This window comes from Prunus dulcis, chromosome 6 (genome assembly GCF_902201215.1).
Source record: "Prunus dulcis chromosome 6, ALMONDv2, whole genome shotgun sequence".
Lineage (NCBI taxonomy): Eukaryota > Viridiplantae > Streptophyta > Magnoliopsida > Rosales > Rosaceae > Prunus > Prunus dulcis.
The window spans coordinates 8,225,421-8,244,807 of NC_047655.1; the positions used below are offsets into that span (position 1 = coordinate 8,225,421).

At 36.1% G+C, this 19,387-nt stretch overlaps 2 protein-coding genes and 2 non-coding genes across 4 annotated transcripts; 3 read left to right on the forward strand and 1 right to left on the reverse strand.

Moving 5' to 3' along the window:
• Positions 1–5,324: 5,324 nt before the first annotated feature.
• Positions 5,325–6,833, forward strand: LOC117631009 (zinc finger protein ZAT5). The gene is made up of 2 exons (XM_034363916.1): positions 5,325–6,479; positions 6,816–6,833. The coding sequence occupies exon 1, from the start codon at positions 5,523–5,525 to the stop codon at positions 6,450–6,452; it is 930 nt and encodes a 309-aa protein (XP_034219807.1). The 5' UTR covers positions 5,325–5,522; the 3' UTR covers positions 6,453–6,479; positions 6,816–6,833.
• A 4,034-nt stretch (positions 6,834–10,867) lies between these two features.
• Positions 10,868–10,940, forward strand: TRNAV-UAC. The gene has a single exon. It is a non-coding gene; the product is annotated as a tRNA-Val (tRNA).
• A 115-nt stretch (positions 10,941–11,055) lies between these two features.
• TRNAV-UAC lies at positions 11,056–11,128 on the forward strand. The gene has a single exon. It is a non-coding gene; the product is annotated as a tRNA-Val (tRNA).
• A 373-nt stretch (positions 11,129–11,501) lies between these two features.
• On the reverse strand, positions 11,502–14,959 carry LOC117631010 (50S ribosomal protein L9, chloroplastic). Its single transcript, XM_034363917.1, has 6 exons — positions 14,692–14,959; positions 14,280–14,407; positions 13,112–13,157; positions 12,458–12,555; positions 12,332–12,379; positions 11,502–11,907 (listed from the first exon to the last, which is right to left on the reverse strand). The coding sequence occupies exons 1-6, from the start codon at positions 14,836–14,838 to the stop codon at positions 11,787–11,789; spliced, it is 588 nt and encodes a 195-aa protein (XP_034219808.1). The 5' UTR covers positions 14,839–14,959; the 3' UTR covers positions 11,502–11,786.
• Positions 14,960–19,387: the final 4,428 nt, after the last annotated feature.

Genomic DNA, 19,387 nt, shown 5'->3' on the forward strand with positions numbered 1-19,387 from the left:
TCTCATGACCATGAGTGGCTCACAAGTCACAAGCTTCTCACTCTCTCCCCAAGCAGTGACATCTCAACTGTTGAAAAAAGTGGAGTGAGTTTCAAGCCTCCAACCCCAGAGACTAAGTAAAGTACTCAATCCACAAAACTACATATGAATTGGCTTATATATATCTTAGGGTCCCCACTTTCTCCCTCCAACTCAACGTGCACAACAAGTTACAATCACCAAGTCTAAATTAGGATAAATTTGTCCCATGCTAATATTATTCCTATTTATATTTTCTGAGGGAGCTTTCTTTGACCACTCAAACTAGAGCTTATTAGCTCTTTTTTCTGATACTTTTTGCGTGGAGATTATGACATGGTACCTTTTCAATACACATGGCTAGGGAAATTCAACCTGAAAATGTTTTTTTATAAACAAATTTGGACAATGAATGTCTTCCATTTCTTTTTTGAATTTTGGAATCAGAATCAAAATGCTTTTATGAAATTCTGAAAATTTCAAAATGCCTTATGGCATGTTCGGAAACTATATATAAATTGAATATTTGTATCGAAAATAATATAAATTGAATATGTCACACTCGAATAAGAGTTTGGCCTTTTACACTTTACCGCCAGTGTACGAGAGTACATGTTTTACCACTTGAGTTAGAAGTTTCCCTTTAGTTAAGTGATCGAGCTGGTTGAGTTATACGATTGAAAAAAAGTATATCTTGGCTTTACATATAAGTTAGGACCCCAAACATGCCTTATAATGCAAGATATGGACGTATTTTACACTATATAATAGGGTTATAAATTGCTTGAGTGTTGTGCTTAGGTAAGAAAAAGAAGCTTAATGACTAATGAGATTCTAAAGAAAAAGAGTAAAGTTGTAGTCAAAGTGATTTTCTGCTTCTCTGATAAATGATGGGATTATTATTGCAAATTTCAGGCATATAGGACCCTAAGCATTATTCTCATCCAATATTCCCTCTTTTGTCGTAATCTTTTTTTCTGAATTAATCCGAGTACAGATACGCACAAAGAAGAAGAAGAAGAAGAATATCTTATATTTTTGGTACACCACATACTCTTATACTTTATGCTTTAAAAGCAACAGCAACAGCAGCAGCACTTGGCAGCATCACACACTACTACTACTACTACTACTACTACTTCACTTACGTGCCTCACACGACTAATAACCACACATCCATCTGTTACGCCAAGAATATCTGCCTTCCTTTGCCTCCTCAATGTCGTGCCACTAATCTCTTCTTACTTAAATTAGATTTCATCTGCAATGAGCATCTCCTTGTATGCATAATTTTTTTTGGGTTGGTCAATCACATTTTGTAAATCTGTGGTTTGAGGTTAATTTTGGTCGATATCTTTTTAATATTGGCAAATTAAAATCTTAAAGTTACGAATTTTTACACATGGACCTCATCCTCACTTCAATCGTCAAGTTAACCTTGATTTTTGGTGACGCATGGATTAATAGATGTCATATGAACAACAAAGAAGAATTATTTTTATATTTAAAGGGACTCTTAGCCTTCTGGATATTTAAAGAGATGAAAAGTGGCACGCGACCATCAATCTGGTGTCTATACAAGTGAAAAACAGGCTCAATGATTCCCTATTACATTAGTGGTTAACTTGATAGTTTGACGAACATAAGGGTCTGTGATTTAACAATTTATTATCTTTTTTTCACAATTGAGTAGTTTCACTATCAATCACACCGAGATATTTTATGATAAAATTCCACATTTTCTAAACTATGTATGTGATTAAATTGGGACAATATTAATGTTGGACCAATTAGTAATGAGCAACATGCCCGTCACTTTGAAACTTTGCAAAGTAATTCAAAAGAGAAAAAAAAAAAAAAAAATCTCAAGAAACTTCCAAACATCTTGTGTTGACTTTGGAATACATGGTGTTTGAAGACTTGTACCCCAATTTTTCGGTGAAAAAAACATACAAAACTAAAAGTATTTCTTTATCAATTTGTTCTCCCTTATCTTTGTTTCTGCGTAACAGAGGGGATAGATCCAAAACCTATATGGACTTTTGAAGAGGATGGCTTGTACCGTAGGAATAGGTGCACCCACTTCTTTGATCATGTCCATGGATCCTTAGTTGATCTTACACACAAATAGAAAATAAAATTAAAATCAAAGAAAAAAACAACGAAATTCGAATATATATTGTTACAAGCCACGATCTTAATTTTTGTTATTCTGAGGAAGAAAGGCATATGCTTAAATCCGTTAATGGCGCTTGTCGGTTAGATAGATTCTTTATTCCACTGCTACAACTGAAAGTGTTTCACACTGATAACTGATGCCCCGATAATTAATTATAATATATAATTCATCTTTTTATTTATCTTAAGAAAAATACAGATTCTTTGTGGTGCTACTGCGAATTATGATTTATCCACTTAGAAAATTACTCATTGAAAAGTCTCTATTACAAAAAGAAACAAATGAACCAATATAAAATTATTCAGATATCTAACTGCGAGAAAATAAATTTCATAATTTTTGTAAAGACGGTATGTACGTATATATATATATACGACTTGTAGACTTGTTAACGGAGTCTAACCCAATGAAAAAGGGGTCTTGACTTGTAGATTAGAGGTCTCATGCTCAAACTCCCGTAGCATCAGTTGTGTGGGTGAGAGAGAAACCCCCTTCCTTATAATTTAGACTATCACTTATACTCAAAAAATCACATATGCCAAAACTACCATTCTTCTAGTTAAATTTAAAAATGCATGGATCTAAAATGAATGCACTCTAGTGATTGGGGGAAAAACAAATGGGAAAGAATAATGCACACCAAACAAATAATGTAGCGGATGAAGAATGGGTGGCTGCTTAGGAAAAAAGAAAAAAATAATAAAGTGGGTCAACGGTACATGAACCACACTAGATGATGAAGTCGTGAAGAAGTTACCTAAAACTTCGTTAGTTATTCTGAGACTTTCTTTACATTTTGGTTTTAGAAGTTTGAATGAATATTTTTATAAAAAAACCATTTAAAAGTCAATACAAAATAATATTTAAAAAAAAAAAAGCATAATAACCAATATAATATATATTGCAATTTAATTTCTTTAATCTCCTACCCTTTCTGAGTCTCAATCAGTGTGCAATAGGTGCCCCGTCAACATGGCCTCAAATTTTCTTTTTCTTTTTCTAGATAGGTCCCTTTTTTAAAAGAAAAAAAACGAAAAATAGATACTTTGAAGTTGTAAGTTGCAAAAGCAACCGAGTTTTATAGCGAAATAGCTCCCATATTTCCTTTTAAATGTTGGTCCATCTCTGTTTTCTAATGCCGACTAACTCACTTCACTTCTTCTCAAGCTCTCTCTTTCCCTCCCAACAATCGCATTCGCAGAGCAATTAACAAATTTCAACTTATAGTGTTTATATACGTGGATATGGAGCGCCGTATTAAAAACGTTAACAAGTTAATAAGTCAATATAGCATAATCTATTTTTTCATGATCTGAATAAATAGAGGAACACATGTACAATATTTTCGATGAATAATAAAAGGTTTTTTCGCCAATTTGCCTTTAAAATGGGCCACTCTTAATTTACTTTTCATGCATTTAATCCTATTTTCCGTTTAATAGTGTCATGTATGAAACTATATTGGGAAATTGATCTTTTCAACATCAATTTGCAAATTCAGTTCCAATATGTATATATATATATATATATAGAGAGAGAGAGAGAGAGAGACATATAAATTGAATGATTACTTCAACCTTAAAAAAAAGTTAAAAATTTGATGGATTTGAAGATTAATGAGATATGACTACTAAGTAATGTGTAAAAAAAGTTTAGACGATAACGAAAATGGTAATGAAGATGCTCATGATCTTGTGCAAGATAAAAATAACTAGGTTGGTGATTTAGGTCAACCTAATTTAACATGGGATGCTTAATTAGTCTCCCTTATGATGTAATTAGGCATTATTAATGTATTGAATTTACTAAATTAGCAAATTTTGACTTTGCTTTATTAATGTATGGCATCAGAATAAATGCTAAAATACGGTTAGCGTCGAGGCATCACAAATTAATTAGCTGCAAGTGTCAACTTGCTTTTAAACAAGATGATGATGAGGATAATTAGTCACCAAATGCCCGTGTGCATATATACTTGTATTGTATGGTAAACATACCCTACTTATCACTTAACCAAAGCCTACTTGACTTGTTCACAGTGCTTGAATGATGTCCCTTTCTTTTGCTTGCTAGGCTGGGCACAGTGGTGGCTTAATTGGTGCCCTGCAAACCCAAAGATATGCTTAGATGAGAGAGAGGGAGAGAGAGAGAGAGAGAGAGAGAGAGCTTATTGGCACGAGCTTTAGATGAGAGAGAGAGAGAGAGAGAGAGAGCAAGTGAACAAAGAAAGAAAGAATAGTTGACAGAAAAAAAGTTGTATGGGGTTTGCTTGAAAGCCACCCGAATCTCCTCCCCCATTACTCAATAGATGAGAAGTAGTGGTACTTTTCTTTAAGAGGACATGAAGTGAATGAGGTGTAGCCATGCTTTTAACGTGCCATTCTCCTTTGCTTTAATGGGTGTGTTTATTCGTGACTTTTGTTGGCTTACTATGTGAGAAAGAGAGTGTGAAACCGACTCCAAACGTTTGTACCAACCATTTCTTGAACTGTTTCCATTCTAATTTTCTATTTTCATGTCCTCTCTCTCTCTCTCTCTCTCTCTCTCTACAATAATATCATTACACTATAACAAACTATATTAACACTCTACAATAGTATTATTGTGTAAACAATAATAGAAAGCAACCTTTTTGCCATGCACTCCAACGAGTCATCTCTTTTAGTTTAGCTACAAAACAACAAACCAAGCACCTAATCATTAAAAAATCTATCTACCCTTTTAATACTTGGCCAAGTAGTATATTCTACATTTACCTTATTTACTATTTACTTTAACCTGATTACGTTAAACGAGTCTTGTTTGTATAGATCTGATGACTTCTATAAGCGATGTGGTAAAAAATATAGTGAGTAAAAATATGTCTCTCCCTTTTCCTCTCTAGCCCTCTCATGATGCTAGAGGAGATAACACATGACTCCAATTGAAATAAATGTTGACGTACAATATATTCGCGTGAAAGTAGAACAAACTTTTCTTGGTAATAACACTTCGAAGGTTGGAAACGCAAGGAAGATTTTGGTGGCAGACTCATTTATGGTTAACTGTGAGCGGAGGGGCGGCTTTTGACCCCACAAAACTTTCTTACCATTCACTATATATAACAACCACACTCCCTCTTCTTTCCTTGCTTCCCTTCATTGCTCTCTCTCTCTCTCTCTCTCTCTCTCTCTCTCTTTCTCTCTTACTCTCTCTCAGCCTTTGCCTTTCTTACTTCTCATCAAACACCTTTCATTTCTTTCATCAAACACCTCTCTCTTTCTTTATTTTTCTCTCTAAGCTAAGCTCTTGGTCGGAATCAAGTTCTGGGTTTTGGTCTGCGAGTATGGAAGGCCAAGAAGAATTGGTTTTGAGCAGTGATCAAGCATCCCAGATGATCATGATCAAAGGCAAGCGCACCAAGCGCCCGAGGCCTCTGTCCCCGAACTGCGTCGTGGCTGCGGGGACGTCTAGCTCATCAAGCGCCTGTGGTGGTGGTGGTGCTATGGGAGGAGATCATGAGTATAATTATTATGGTAATTCGTTTACATCGCCCACAACTTCTGGTGAGATCTATGAGAGTACTGAGGAAGAAGAGGACATGGCAAATTGCCTAATTCTCTTGGCTCAAGGAGATCATGTGACTGTTAACCCAAAGCAGATCTTTGAGCAAAGACTAGAACAAACCAGTAACATGGGCAAGGCTGGTTTCTTTGTCTATGAGTGCAAAACATGTAACAGAAGCTTCCCTTCATTTCAAGCACTTGGTGGCCACAGAGCAAGTCACAAGAAGCCCAAGGCCATGAGCACAGAGGATAAAAAGCCAGCGCCAGCCCATTTCATCCCAGCCTCCACTTTTGAGGAATTTGAAGATCAAAGCAAGCAGTTCATCAAATATAAGAGCAGCCCACCTCCTGCAATTTCAAGCCAAATAGGAAGCAAGCCCAAAATTCATGAGTGTTCAATTTGTGGCTCTGAATTCACATCTGGGCAAGCTCTTGGTGGACACATGAGAAGGCACAGAGCAGCAGCAGCAGCAGCCAACAACAGTACTAATCATGTGGTGGCTTTGCCTAGCAATATTGGCACAAGTACCAAACTGCAGAGAACTGTTCTTCCACTGGATCTCAACCTTCCTGCACCAGAAGATAATGATCATCATCACCACCAGCTTCATCATCATCATCAACACCGTGACTCTAAGTTTCAATTTGTGCCTACCCAACAAACAACTCTTGTCTTCAACGCCCCTGCTTTGGTGGATTGTCATTATTAAGAGAGAGAGAGAGAGAGAGAGAGAGAGATGGAGTGAGTGAAAAAAAAACAAATTCTTAATTAGTAGATTATCAATGTGAATTATAAGCATTATTTTTCAATTAATTACTTACTGTCAATTGGGTATAATTGTGGAATATTAATTCTTTGATCAATTCTTTCCACTTTAATTTGTTGTTTATTTATTTTTCTCGTTGGTTCATCTAATTTGTTGAAGTGTGAATACTTTGAGTAAGTAAGTGGTTAGTGTTCATGGTTGCCTTTCATTCACGAAAAGTGAGTGATGAGGCATCTTTTCCTTTTCACAATTTTCCTTTCTTTTTCTATGTTCTTTTTAAGTGGGAGAGCTATGCACATAACACCAAGAGAGAGAGAGAGAGAGTGTGTGTGAGTGTGTTTGTGTGTGAGGAGTGAGAGAGTGAGGGCAAGGCAATGCGGTGGCATGGGATGGCAAAAGGGCTAGGGTTAGGCACCACCACCACCACAACCAAAAGTCATGGATTAGGTTCTTCCTCTCCTTGGTGTGTATTGTTATTACAATAAAGCTATAAAAAAAAGCCAATAAAAGCTCTCCCTCTCACTTCCCAGTCTGTTTCATTAAATGACAAGAAGTAATGGATAGCAAAGCAGAGTTGGCAATTGCCATGCCACATGTATCTACCTGTACCTTTCTCTCTCGCTCTCATTTCTTTTTCATTTTTAGCTTAATATAATAACAAAAACCATATTTTTTATTTTAATTTTATGGTGCACTCATCAAGTTTTTTTAGTTCCAAGCCTAACAAATATATATAAACACTCTCTCTAACAGTTGTACCTAATTTACCCAACTCCTGTATATGTATGATCCCTTACTTTGCAAGTCACTTTAGCTATATTTGAGATCATCAATCATCATCATCCTCCTCTCTCTCTCTCTCTCTCTCTCTCTCTCTCTCTCTCTCTCATGGGTCCACCCCATGCCACATTCATTGATATTCCCTAGAAAGATACTCTAACTCATACCACAAACACTTTCGGTTTGGCTAGCTTCAACTTATCCAAGCTCCACTCCACTCCACTGTACTGTGAACTCTACTTCATTTGGACCCACAATCCCCTCACGTATTGTTGTTGTGATAGCGCACTGCTTTTCAAATCAATTTATCCGTCATCATTTGAGAGTTCCTCTTTAGTATTTCTTTTCTCTACTATGTCAAAGAATTTCCTTTTCTTTGTCACATTTTCAAGAATGTAACCCATCACTAATCAAGTTTTATATTATCAAAGGTAGGTCAATCGTTCACACACGTATTTATGGAAGAACATTTATCTATACACGAATAATCAGGTATCAACGAACAGTTATCTAAATGCTAATAATTGTGATTTGGTTGTACATAAATAGATGAAAATGAGATACTTGAAATGGGTTCAAAGAGAGTGTTACTTTCACACTACTAACTTGCAAGAGAGTTTGCTAAGTGCACGTTTAGGTGAATGTGGGAAGTGAATCATATGAAAGAGATTGCGTGGGAATTGAGATGTCCAAATACACACTTAGAAAGAGGGAGAGGAGATAATCATTGACATTGGCACATGTAGTGGGGAGGTTACCTTGTCATATATCTTCTCCCATTATTCTTCTCCACATTATATTTATTCCGTATATGCTCAAAAGCAGAGCTAACTAACTTAATTAATGGTGTGAATTTGCTTCTTATATAAAAAGATTCTCCTTATTGGCTACTCTGCCAATCATCTAGAGTAGGGGTATATTTTATGAAGAAAATAACAAGGTCAATAAGGCTTGTTTTAGTTTATATTAAAAAAATAAAAATACCAATTAACTAATCGTCTAGTTGCATTTTTCTTCTTAATATTTAAAAAAGCCTCAATTATTTTCAAATCTTCTTCGCTATCTTGTTGATCCAAAAAGACACTACGAAAAGAAAATACATCAACTTTTAAACCTAAGCAGTTGTATTTGGTACTAATTTTCAAGCCACACACATGTAACCTCCAAATGCCAATCCAAGTCAATCTATGATCTTTTTAGCTTACCAATTAGACATGTAATCCTTCATATGGACATCCTTTTCTTGTCTACGGAAGTGAAGAAATCGACCTCTTTGCAGTTTTGAGTATATACAACAAGTACCACTCAAAAAGAGTTCAAAAAAACCACCACCAATCACAATGCGACAGCAAAATATTGACACATATTTTGATCCATTCATACATGTCCTACTGAAAATGAAGTGTTTTGTTTTGTCAGTTTTGGCTCGCATGTTCTGAAAATTTGGCTACTTTTCTGTGGACAGTTTTCACTTCAAGTCGTATGCTTTAAAAATATAGGAAATAGTAGTGTGGCGTGCTCTCTAACTTCACACAGCTGTATGGCTGTGAGTGAACAAAAACCACAGGCTAGCAGGCGGCAGGCAGCTCCTCTCCTCCAATCCAATGGCATGGCATGCAATCTCAAACTACCAAAAGCAAAGACACCCAAAAAGGGTACTTTGCTTAGAGACAAAATTAAATAATTAATTAATTAAATGAATCAATACTCTAATTAAGCTAGCTGTCACACTGTCCAGAAATGGGTATTTGCCGGCCATTCTTGTTGATTAAACTTTAATCTCATTGGACCTAACTAAATCATTAACCAAAATGGGTTTATTTGGTCTTGCATTTGTGTGACACTTAAGTCGTGATATTTTTTGTGATTGTTTTTGTGGTTGTCATTAGTTGGTTTGGTGAGATATTGAGTACCTAATCACTACTACGCATCTGGTTCACAGATTTTGGTGGGTTAGGTTTTTTCATGGTCATGGACTAATGGTAGTTGCTGAATGGAGAGAGTTGAAAACTGCTAATTAATGTAATGTACTGTTTTTTACTAGAATAGAAACTCCACAATTTAAGCGGTGTTCAAAGTGAAACATGATGTATGAAAAAATTAAATTAAATGTATATTCTCCTTTGGTGGGTAAATTTGTACTAGATTAATGACATGATCGCTGTTTGGTGAACTTATAAATACTCGGACTGAACTTATTATTAAATTAGATAATAATTCAATATATTATATCGTACAAATCTCATTGAGAGAAGTCAGACTCATAATTTTATAAAAAAAGATATGACTCAATCCTAATTCGATTCAAATTCAATCAAAACCGAGACAAAGTCATAAATTCAACTCTCAATTGCTTAAAAGAAAAAAAATTGTGTATGCTACTTTCTATGGTGTAGTACGTTTCATTTCAATTTCATTGTACGGGACCATGTTGCATGTTGGGCCCTTAAAATTTGAGATGAATGCATGACACCCTTTATTTAAGAGGTATGCTTTCATATTGATGAATTTAAAGGTATGGTTTGAATGCTAAGCAGAAGCTAATTGCGTGGACAAAAATGGTAGGGCAGGGATTTTTTTAATGGCATGTTGAGTAAAGATGCCTAATCTTAGAAGTAAGAAAGATGCCAAGGAACTCTCAGTTTTTCACAGATAAGACTTTTTACATCTGTCTCACAAGAGATAGATTCAACATAAATTATTTCACCTCATCTCAGAAAGTTGGAAAAGATAGAAGTGAGTTCTAAAGTATCTTTCCATAAATAATTTTGAATTGATTGATTGGCCTGATTAATATGACATGTAATGCTAAACTTCATCTATTTGACTAATGGAAAGTGATGTTTTGAAATATTCTAAATTCAATTAGACAAATAATTAATTTTTTAGTTAATAGGATCTAGTCTGGTGGAAAAAGGGAATTGACTTGTAGACTAGAGATCTCATGTTTGAATTTCCAGAGCATCATAGTTGTATATATGCTTGTACTAAAAAATAATAATAATAACTAATTTGTTGTGGCTCATTACTTATATATAACAAAAGTAATGTTAGATGTTTATTATCACATTAACCATTCATATTATTTGCCAACTAGCTTTTAATTTAATGATATTTCTTTTTCCTATATTAAAAAGATGTTTCAAGTTTGATTCCCCTCCGTATCGATTATAAAACCTTATCATATTATCCACTTATAAAATGTATTTGACTACGCACAGAGGATGCATTATTCTCATATCTCCTTCCTTCCCTCTCCTTTTCACCCATAAAACGACCATATAAAACAAATCATGGTATAAATAATCTCATGGGTGCAGAACAAAACGATAAGGGCTGTCCGAGATAAACATTGTGTTATGGAGAGCCTTTATGCAGCAAAGTCTCAGTTATGAGGCCCCAAAGAGCCTGTAAACATTGTGTTAAGCAACCAGAGAAATTTGAGTGTGGTTAAACAAATTTGTGTTAAGCCTCCGTTTGGGCCCGACTGCTATATTGTAGTGTGGTTAAACAAATTTCTCTGGGCCATCTTAAATCACTCTTTATTAATATTATAATTGAGAGAATATAAACAAGTGGTTGCTGTGGTGTAGTGGTTATCACGTCAGTCTTACACACTGAAGGTCTCCAGTTCGATCCTGGGCAGCAACAAGTTTATTTTTTTTATTTTAATTAATTGGTCTTTTGATTTTATTTTAACCATTTATATTTCGATATTTTACTGGGAATCAATATTTACTATTTTAAACTTACTTATTGACAAGCAGTTGCTGTGGTGTAGTGGTTATCACGTCAGTCTTACACACTGAAGGTCTCCAGTTCGATCCTGGGCAGCAACATTATTGTGTTATATTTTTTCATATTTTGTTCGTTTGATGAACCAGGCATCTTTGTGTATTGTTTTGATGAATGTGGATCATCAAAGGCACATAAGCATGGCGTAATTCTCTTTGGGTTTGAAACCAAACTCCTACTCAGGAGGATATATGGGGCGATTCTGGTGGGATCCAATATAGGTCCAACTTTCTATTCACTCGTGGGATTAGGGTAGCCTTTTTTTAACCCGGTACGTGTTGAGACTTTACTGAATGACATTATGACAACACTAACCAGTTAAACTAGTTTTTCAACTACATCCCAATTAGTCCCAAGACTCCCAGAACCAAAGGTGTTGCTGAGGAGAAAAATTATACTGACAATAAACAAATAATATTGCCCAAAAAAAAGGTTTATATAGAAAATGGAAAAAGAATTGTCCAGAGATGGCTTCTCATCAAAAGGCCACCCTCCAATGAGGAATAAACATACATTGGCACAGCCGAAGGTAAATCAGATTTATACATCTATACTTTCATTAGATTACAGCCACCCTCCACTTTCATTAGATTTCATGATGTTGATAGTACTTTGGCCATGTACATCCTGCATAAACACATCAAAAATTCATCTTCTCTATTCAAGTGGGCCTCCAAAGACAACTCCAGAACGTGCTTATCCCTAGTTAGCAGAAACGATCACCCGCACTTTAGCAGTCACTTCTGGGTGAAGCTTCAGTTCTGCAATATACTCTCCTATCTCTCGAATATCTGGAAGAGAAACAATTCGCTTGTCCACATCCCTACAGATGAATGAAAGGGCAGAGAATGGAGCAATCAGACAAGCCTGGATGTGTTTAGCATAGTTAAAAAGACAAATGTGGGCAAGCCTTTGATCAAATGCATAGATGTGAAAAGATGCAGAGACCATCTCTAGTTGCACGTTGTTGAACTTTCTAAATTCTGGATTTCATTGGCCAAAGAGAGTATTAGGAAAATTAAATACATATTTTCTCCCTTCTTTTTTTGCTTGGGGGTGCTGTGGCTTAGAAGTAAAACTTTTCTGCTAAAAATTCTTAATTGTAAAATTATGGATGCTTGTGCTAAGAGCCTATATGGTATATATCTCATGCATTCAAGTGGGGTATTCAGAATGCAGTAACAGTGCACAAAGTGAAAATTGTGATTGATATATAAATCATACTCTTACTAGATAAAAGATACTACCTGTTAAGTTGTGCCTTGATTATGTCAACGAGATCTTGCGGGGTCACACTGCAGAAATATGTCTGTGTTAAACAACATATGCAGAGAGTGCACTGAGTGCTTAATGTCGCACTGAATATAACTCACCTTCCAAAAATTAGCTTTCCTTTTCCACCTTTGCGCTTCACCTTGAAACCTCCAACAGTTTCAAAAATAATAGCAAGTTGCTGCGCCTCTTCTTTTACCTGCACCAAGATGAAATAATCAAACAAGACATAATTAATAGGACAAATTCAGACAATATAGAATCTACTGCCTAGAGAGATTAAATGCAATTATTAGCATTTGGGTGAGACTGCCCGATGCAGCAGCACACTCACAAAGAAGTGGCACCCCCGTATGGGGGTCCTACCTGGCCTCACTCCTTTGTGAGTGTGCTGCTGCATAGGGCAGCTGCACCCAAGAATCTCTCCTATTAGTGACAAGCCTTGCTATGTTTGACCTGACAATTAATGAGACTAACAGACAGCCGGATGTAGCATGGTATTATAATATAAAGCATTCAGGATAATCTCTAAGAGAATACAAAAATGTGCTTTTCAATCCAGTTTAGGATGATCTGATATGTCCAAAGGCCCAAAACCTGAGCCTTAAATGAATGATATGTGTAAAGGGGTGTAAAGAAACAAGGCAAAAAGTACATCTAATTTTATATCTATAGTTTGAGTTACAGCATAAGAAAACATATGAGGGGCACGGCACATGAGGCAGGGGGAAAAAATACATGTGTTATCTAAATACCCTTATTTTCTCTGCCTCAATCCTTTCGTCTTCCATCTTCATTTCCCTGGAAAGAGCAATTAGAAAAAGCGTGCAATGATAACATGTTCTCAAGATAGAGTATAATTAATTTTCGACAAAAAATAAAGCATGAGTGCCATTAGGAATGTTGATTCATCTCCCCCCAAAAGTAATGTTTATGCCACGCTATAAACACAAATTTTTTGTATGACATGTTGCTTATCAATCTTTAATGAGTGATATTTTTGTTTTGGTGAATCATAACATATATTACAACATAGATCAAATATCTTATAACTGGATCTTTGTATGACATGTTGCTTATCAATCTTTATATGTACCAAACAGAACTTAAGAAGTATTACTACTTCATATTGATATGACATGAGTGTGGAACGCAGTATCTGTGCGTCCTAGGAATAGGTTGAAAACCCTTGTATTCAATTTCTTTTGTTGAATGTTATGAAAGAGTTTCAGAGGTACAATTAAACACTATAAAAGCTATAATTAAACCTCACCACAAACATCACCCTATATCAAGCAACATTCATACATTACTCTCAAAACTTGTATATGCCTCCTCTGTCCATTGTAGGTTTATAACTTGAAATGTTTATGTGGTAACGTTTGTATTTGCCAAAATAATAATTGATTCCCTCATCATTCTGTCCAAGTCCCATCTTTAAGTTTTCCAACTTTTTGTCATCAAATTCGGTTGACTCCGTAAACACAACACAAAAGATTGAGAAAGTATTCAATTTCTTTTGTTGAATGTTATGAAAGAGTTTCAGAGGTACAATTAAACACTATAAAAGCTATAATTAAACCTCACCACAAACATCACCCTATATCAAGCAACATTCATACATTACTCTCAAAACTTGTATATGCCTCCTCTGTCCATTGTAGGTTTATAACTTGAAATGTTTATGTGGTAACGTTTGTATTTGCCAAAATAATAATTGATTCCCTCATCATTCTGTCCAAGTCCCATCTTTAAGTTTTCCAACTTTTTGTCATCAAATTCGGTTGACTCCGTAAACACAACACAAAAGATTGAGAAAAGTATTATTCTAACTTCAGAATTGAAAACTTCAAAAGTAAACTACAACAAAAATGAACAAAGTAGAGAAAGGAAACAATTTCACGTAAGATAGTTATTCATTACTTGAGCAGCACAGGAGTGACAAGCTGGGCCTTGCCCAACGGTAGCAGATAATTCCTGTAATAACCAGCTTTCACACTACGAAGCTCCCCTTTCTTTCCCAGGTCAGCTATATCCTCCTTGAGAATTATCTGAACCAATCAACAACAACAACAACAACAATTAACAACCCCATCATAATGCTACATTCTAGCTCACTAATTTTCTGAGAATGATTAAGAACAAAATTGAATAAAAGGAAAATCTTGGACAAAAATTCACCCAACCCAACTGTGCTTAGCAAACCATGTGGCTCAAATTGAGGTGGGTTCTTCTTTTATGAATTCTCAGAGCAGAGACCATACAAATTTTGTACTATCTGGTAAAAATATAGAAACACCAAAGTGTTAGAAGAGAACCCCTTTCTTATAATTACCGTTCGAGCCTTCTTGGCTTTCTTTTGAGCGAAAACCACCAAGCCCGTTCTTCTATCTGACAATTTACAGGCTTCGTTTGTGTTTGCAGCGAAGCTTTGAAGCAATGAGGAAGAACTCCATGAAAGAGTCGATGCTGTGGATGCCATTGCCACACTTTCTTTCACTCTTACACAAGCTCACACTCTCTCCCTTTCACACACATACACTCTCTTGGGCTTTATGAGATTTATGACCTTATCTCTTTGTTATGCCTCTGTTATGTCACAGAGACAAGCACAATTTTGTGTTTTATCATTTTGACCTCTCTGCAAAATGCAAACTACGAATGCTACCCACCTAATAACTTTTGAATTACAACAATTCACCCTTTTCCTTTTAGTGGAAAATAAATTAAATTAAATTAAATTATTTTGCGGAAAAAAAGAGGGTTTTTTTTATAACTATAGACGTCCTGAACTTTATTTCAAGTTTCAATTGAGTTCTGAAACTTTTTATGTGGCAATTACATCCGTGAATTCGGCAAGTAGTTCCAATTGAGTCCTATTGTAACAAAATTCGTCAAGTTTAACTATGTAAATAGCACGTGATGTTGTTGTTAGGGGTATATTGGACTTTTAGCTCCGGCAGAGAAGTGGTAGGAAATTTTCTGCCAGAAAAACCTCTTCACTTTTCATAGCTACAAATCAAAGCAAAGAAATTACTCCGATCTAAGGCAAAAGTGTTGAATTTCAAACTCCAAAAAAGTCGAGGGTTTTTGCTTCTTTGGGGAAAAGGGTGGCGAAGAATATTCGGGTGATGATGAATTGGTTTATTTGGGAAAAAAGAAAAAGAAAGAAAAAAAGAAGATGATGAATTGGTTTATACAAGTTGGATGTGGTTGCTCTCACGTGCGGCCCAGAAGCAATTTGAAAGCCTTTTCCTAGCAATTGGATTGGATTGGATGTATACCCGTTGGGGAATGAAGCAAGTGACTTGCCACAGGCACCCTACGTCATCAGCAAAATCACTTCATTTGCAAACTTGGGAGCCAAGGAGACATGAAATTGGATCTCTCAAAAGAAACCAAGGGCATGTTTGGGAGTTCTTCTAGAGGGGTAAAAGTGCTTTCAGACAACCGAAAACACTTTGTAGAGAAGCACTTATTATATGCTTTTTCTTATTTTTGGTACGGGGGAGGGCTAAAACCCCAAAGCAGCAAAGTTAAACAGAAACTAAACGAGGCCTAGCTACACCTCGAGCATCAGTATCTAAGATGGTACTAAGAAAGAAACTTCTTCAGAAACATGGAGATCATGACTAAACTCAAAACATTTGGCTGCCAAGGCATCTGCAACATAATTTTGCTCACGAAAGACATGCTTAACAAAGCAGTTCCAATCCTCCCAAATCTTCAAAATGAATCAGTTGATAATACTGAACATGGGATGAGTTGAAACAATTGGGTTATTTAACAGAGCCACTGTAGAACTAGAGTCACACTCAACCTCCACCATTCTAAAAACTAGTATCCCAAGCCAAATTAATTCCATAGAAAAGCCCTATAACTCATACTCAACAATAAAAACATCACCTAAATTCATAGTGAAGTCTTTTTGCAGTTTCTTTATGTTTGGAATAATAAGTCGCATAGACTCTTTGGATTTTTTGTGTGGTTTTCACCTCTCCTTTTGTGAGAGTTTCTACCTCTTTTTTGTGAGAGCTTTTCATCTCTTTTTTGTGAGAGATTTATTTGTATTGTTATGGCTTGGTTTTTTCAAGCTTTATCTCGTTTTGGTTGTTCTGAGTTTGCAATCTTAGTTGGAATGCCTATGCCACAACTTTTATGCTCTCGCGTGATCCTCAGTAGAGGTGCACCAGATTGTCTTAATTTTAATGTTATATCACTCAGTTATTGAAATGGCCATTTGTGGCTAGCAGGGATGAGCATTTAAACATGAAAATCAAGCTGAATTAGACCCCAAAAAACCGAAATACTGGGTTGACAAAAAATCGAACCGAGTTGACCTAAAACTAGACTGGACCAATTTGGTCCAGTTTCGACTTATAGTGAAAAAACTGGACCGGGCCAAATCGGACCGTCTATGTATTTTTAAATTTTGTAATAAAATATTTAAACCCAATGCTATATTTCTAATCTTTTACTAAGTCTAACTCCAAATCACTTCTCTTTTTTAGGCCCAGTCACCTCCCTTTTGCATGAAATTGGGCCATTTGTGAAATTTTAAGCCCAAAAATAAAAAATTTGTTGCGTTTTGTAGTTAATATATATATATATATATATATAAAATATGGTCCAAAACCGAAAACCGAATCGGCTTAGGGGTAAAAATAAAAAATTTGGTCTAAACTAAATCAAATAAATAGTGTCGATTATAGTTTGGGATGAGAATCAGACCAAACTGGACCGTGCCCACCACTAGTGACTATAGGTTTTTTTTGCTCAATTATGAATGTAATCTCAGAACTTCTAAAAAAAACTACAAATTCCTGATTGAAACAATTAAATTACATGAACGAAATTAAATTGAGGTTAAACGACATAACGAAAATTCTTGTTTCTCTTTTATTTTTTTATGAATTAAAAAGATAAATAAATAAATAAGCGTATTTGAGGGACACCTTGTAGGGCGCACTACGCATTCTCTACTAAAAAAAAGTCACTTGAGTCCAAAACTATTTGACCATTCAATTAGATGGTTGTTATTATAGTTTTTTCTTGAAGCACCGTATTCGTGTATTTTGTTGGTCCCAACTAGATGCCTTAATGATTTTCAATTTGCCTGATTTTTTGTAAGGATGATCTATGAATATGAAGACTTGAAAAATATACTATTTGGGTCGTTGAAAAAAAAATCAAAGGGAAATTTAAAGAGTGTACCTCAAATAATGTAACTATATACAGATTGTTGATACTTTACATCAATTTTAGCTATACAGTTTAACCTCATTTTAATTTCGGCAAGGAAAAAGATATAATGTTGACACTTTGAGTTGGCCAAGTCCAAAGTTTTGTTTGAGTGGATGTGGGGGTCTTTTTTCTCCCTGCAGCTGTAAATGGGCTGAGCTGTCAAAAAAAGGGAAATCACTGAAATTGCCCCATGTGCTGGAGTTCGAAAATTAAGCCCCAAAAGCACTTCGAAAGGGCAGCAAAACCTTAGGAAGTGTTGTAGTTACCTTCATCAATGAAAATGAGGGTTGCTTACAGGTGTTCTGTGCTTGCTTTCAGATAAGATCTTGGTTTAGCATGAAGAGCTTGTGGCATGGGAGCAGGGTCAGCATGAGTTGAGCACCAAAGAGGAAAATAAGGCTTCTTAAGGAGAAATGTGAGTGTTTAAAATGAGGGAAACCAGATTTGCAGGGTGATCTTAACTGAAAGAAGGTAAAAGATGAACATCGCCTCTTCCGGCAGCTTGACAGATTCTGAAAATAATCTGTCAAGCAAAGCAGAACGAAGAAGAAGGGTGAATAAGGTTACTGGATTTTGCTAGTAAGAGAGGAAGCTTGCTCTCTCAGCCTGGGTTGGTTTTTGCTAGGTGGAGGGGACCTCCTTTTATAGCTGCGGGAAACTATCCTTTCCCAAGAAACCCTGATGGTTTCTTCCCAATCTTGGCAAACCTTCCCATCCTTTTTCCTCTCCTCTCTTGACTTTCCTATCTGGGTGAGATTTCCCCTTATCTATTTGCACAAAATCAGGAGTTTTGGAGCTCAAGACCCCCTTTCCCGCGGCTGCTTCAGTAGGAAGCTCCACTCTTGGCTACTTTCTTCTTCTTTCCCTTCTCTTTCCTGGGCCAACACTGATAAAGGAAAACAACTGGGTGTATATGCTGGTTTGAAAGGGTACTCCTCTTCCTGACAACTTACATGCTAATATCCCTTGGTCTCTCTGGTGTTTTGTTTTGGAACTTGATCCATTCCCATGTGCTGGCACTTTCCAGCAGCTCTGTTTAGTGATCCTGCAGACCTCTTCTACGTGGCTTCTATTTTTCTAGCAAAGGGCTGAGGCTTTTGTGGCTTATTGTGAAATTTTGTATGGGCTAAGGTACTTCATTAAATAAGTGGGCTATTTAAACATTAGGCTTTTGGTTGGGCTATCCTTTGACTAGGCTAATTTTGGTTGAGTTATTTTCCCCTTTTTGCTCACCCATATATTTGGGCTTAAGAAATGGGCTTGGGTCCCGAGGCTCCCAAGCAACCCGGAACCTCCATTTCTCGTCCCATCAATGGGCCTCATGACGACCTATTACCATCCATACCACAACTCACTCAAGCAAGCCCCGGGCATTTTGAGTGGCTTGGGCCCACTTAGGCTTGTAGTGTGTTTGGGTGTGAAACAACGATTTCATGCTTGGCATGGCATGTCGCTTGGCGTGCTTTAATTTTTTTTATCATCCTTGATGTTTAATTTTGGCATGGGCTTGTAGAGCTAGCATGGTGAATTAGCATGGCGCATGAATTTCAATTCGTATGTGGCAAGTTTTCGAGTACCTCTTTTTTATGCCTTTTCTTAATAAAATGGCGTTTCGGGCTGATAATTTATTTGGGTCCAATCATGAATTTTTTGGGTCTCAACAGTGGAAAAGTAACCTAATTAGTCTTTAGAACACAAAATCCAAATAGGGGACTATTAAGGAGAGATCCCTTGTATAAGTCAGTCTAGCAAGTTGAGTTTCGCTCGTTGCCACGTAAGCATGTAAA

What these genes read in the sequence shown, in the direction of transcription:
- LOC117631009 (XM_034363916.1), top strand. Translation starts at nt 5,523, where the DNA reads ATGGAAGGCCAAGAAGAATTGGTTTTGAGCAGTGATCAAGCATCCCAG.
- LOC117631010 (XM_034363917.1), bottom strand. Translation starts at nt 14,838, where the DNA reads ATGGCATCCACAGCATCGACTCTTTCATGGAGTTCTTCCTCATTGCTT. An exon ending in AAGCCAAGAAGGCTCGAACG is followed by an intron (nt 14,408 to 14,691) that starts GTAATTATAAGA and finishes TGATTGGTTCAG; the next exon opens with ATAATTCTCAAGGAGGATAT. An exon ending in TTGAGGCAGAGAAAATAAGG is followed by an intron (nt 12,556 to 13,111) that starts GTATTTAGATAA and finishes ATCTTGGTGCAG; the next exon opens with GTAAAAGAAGAGGCGCAGCA.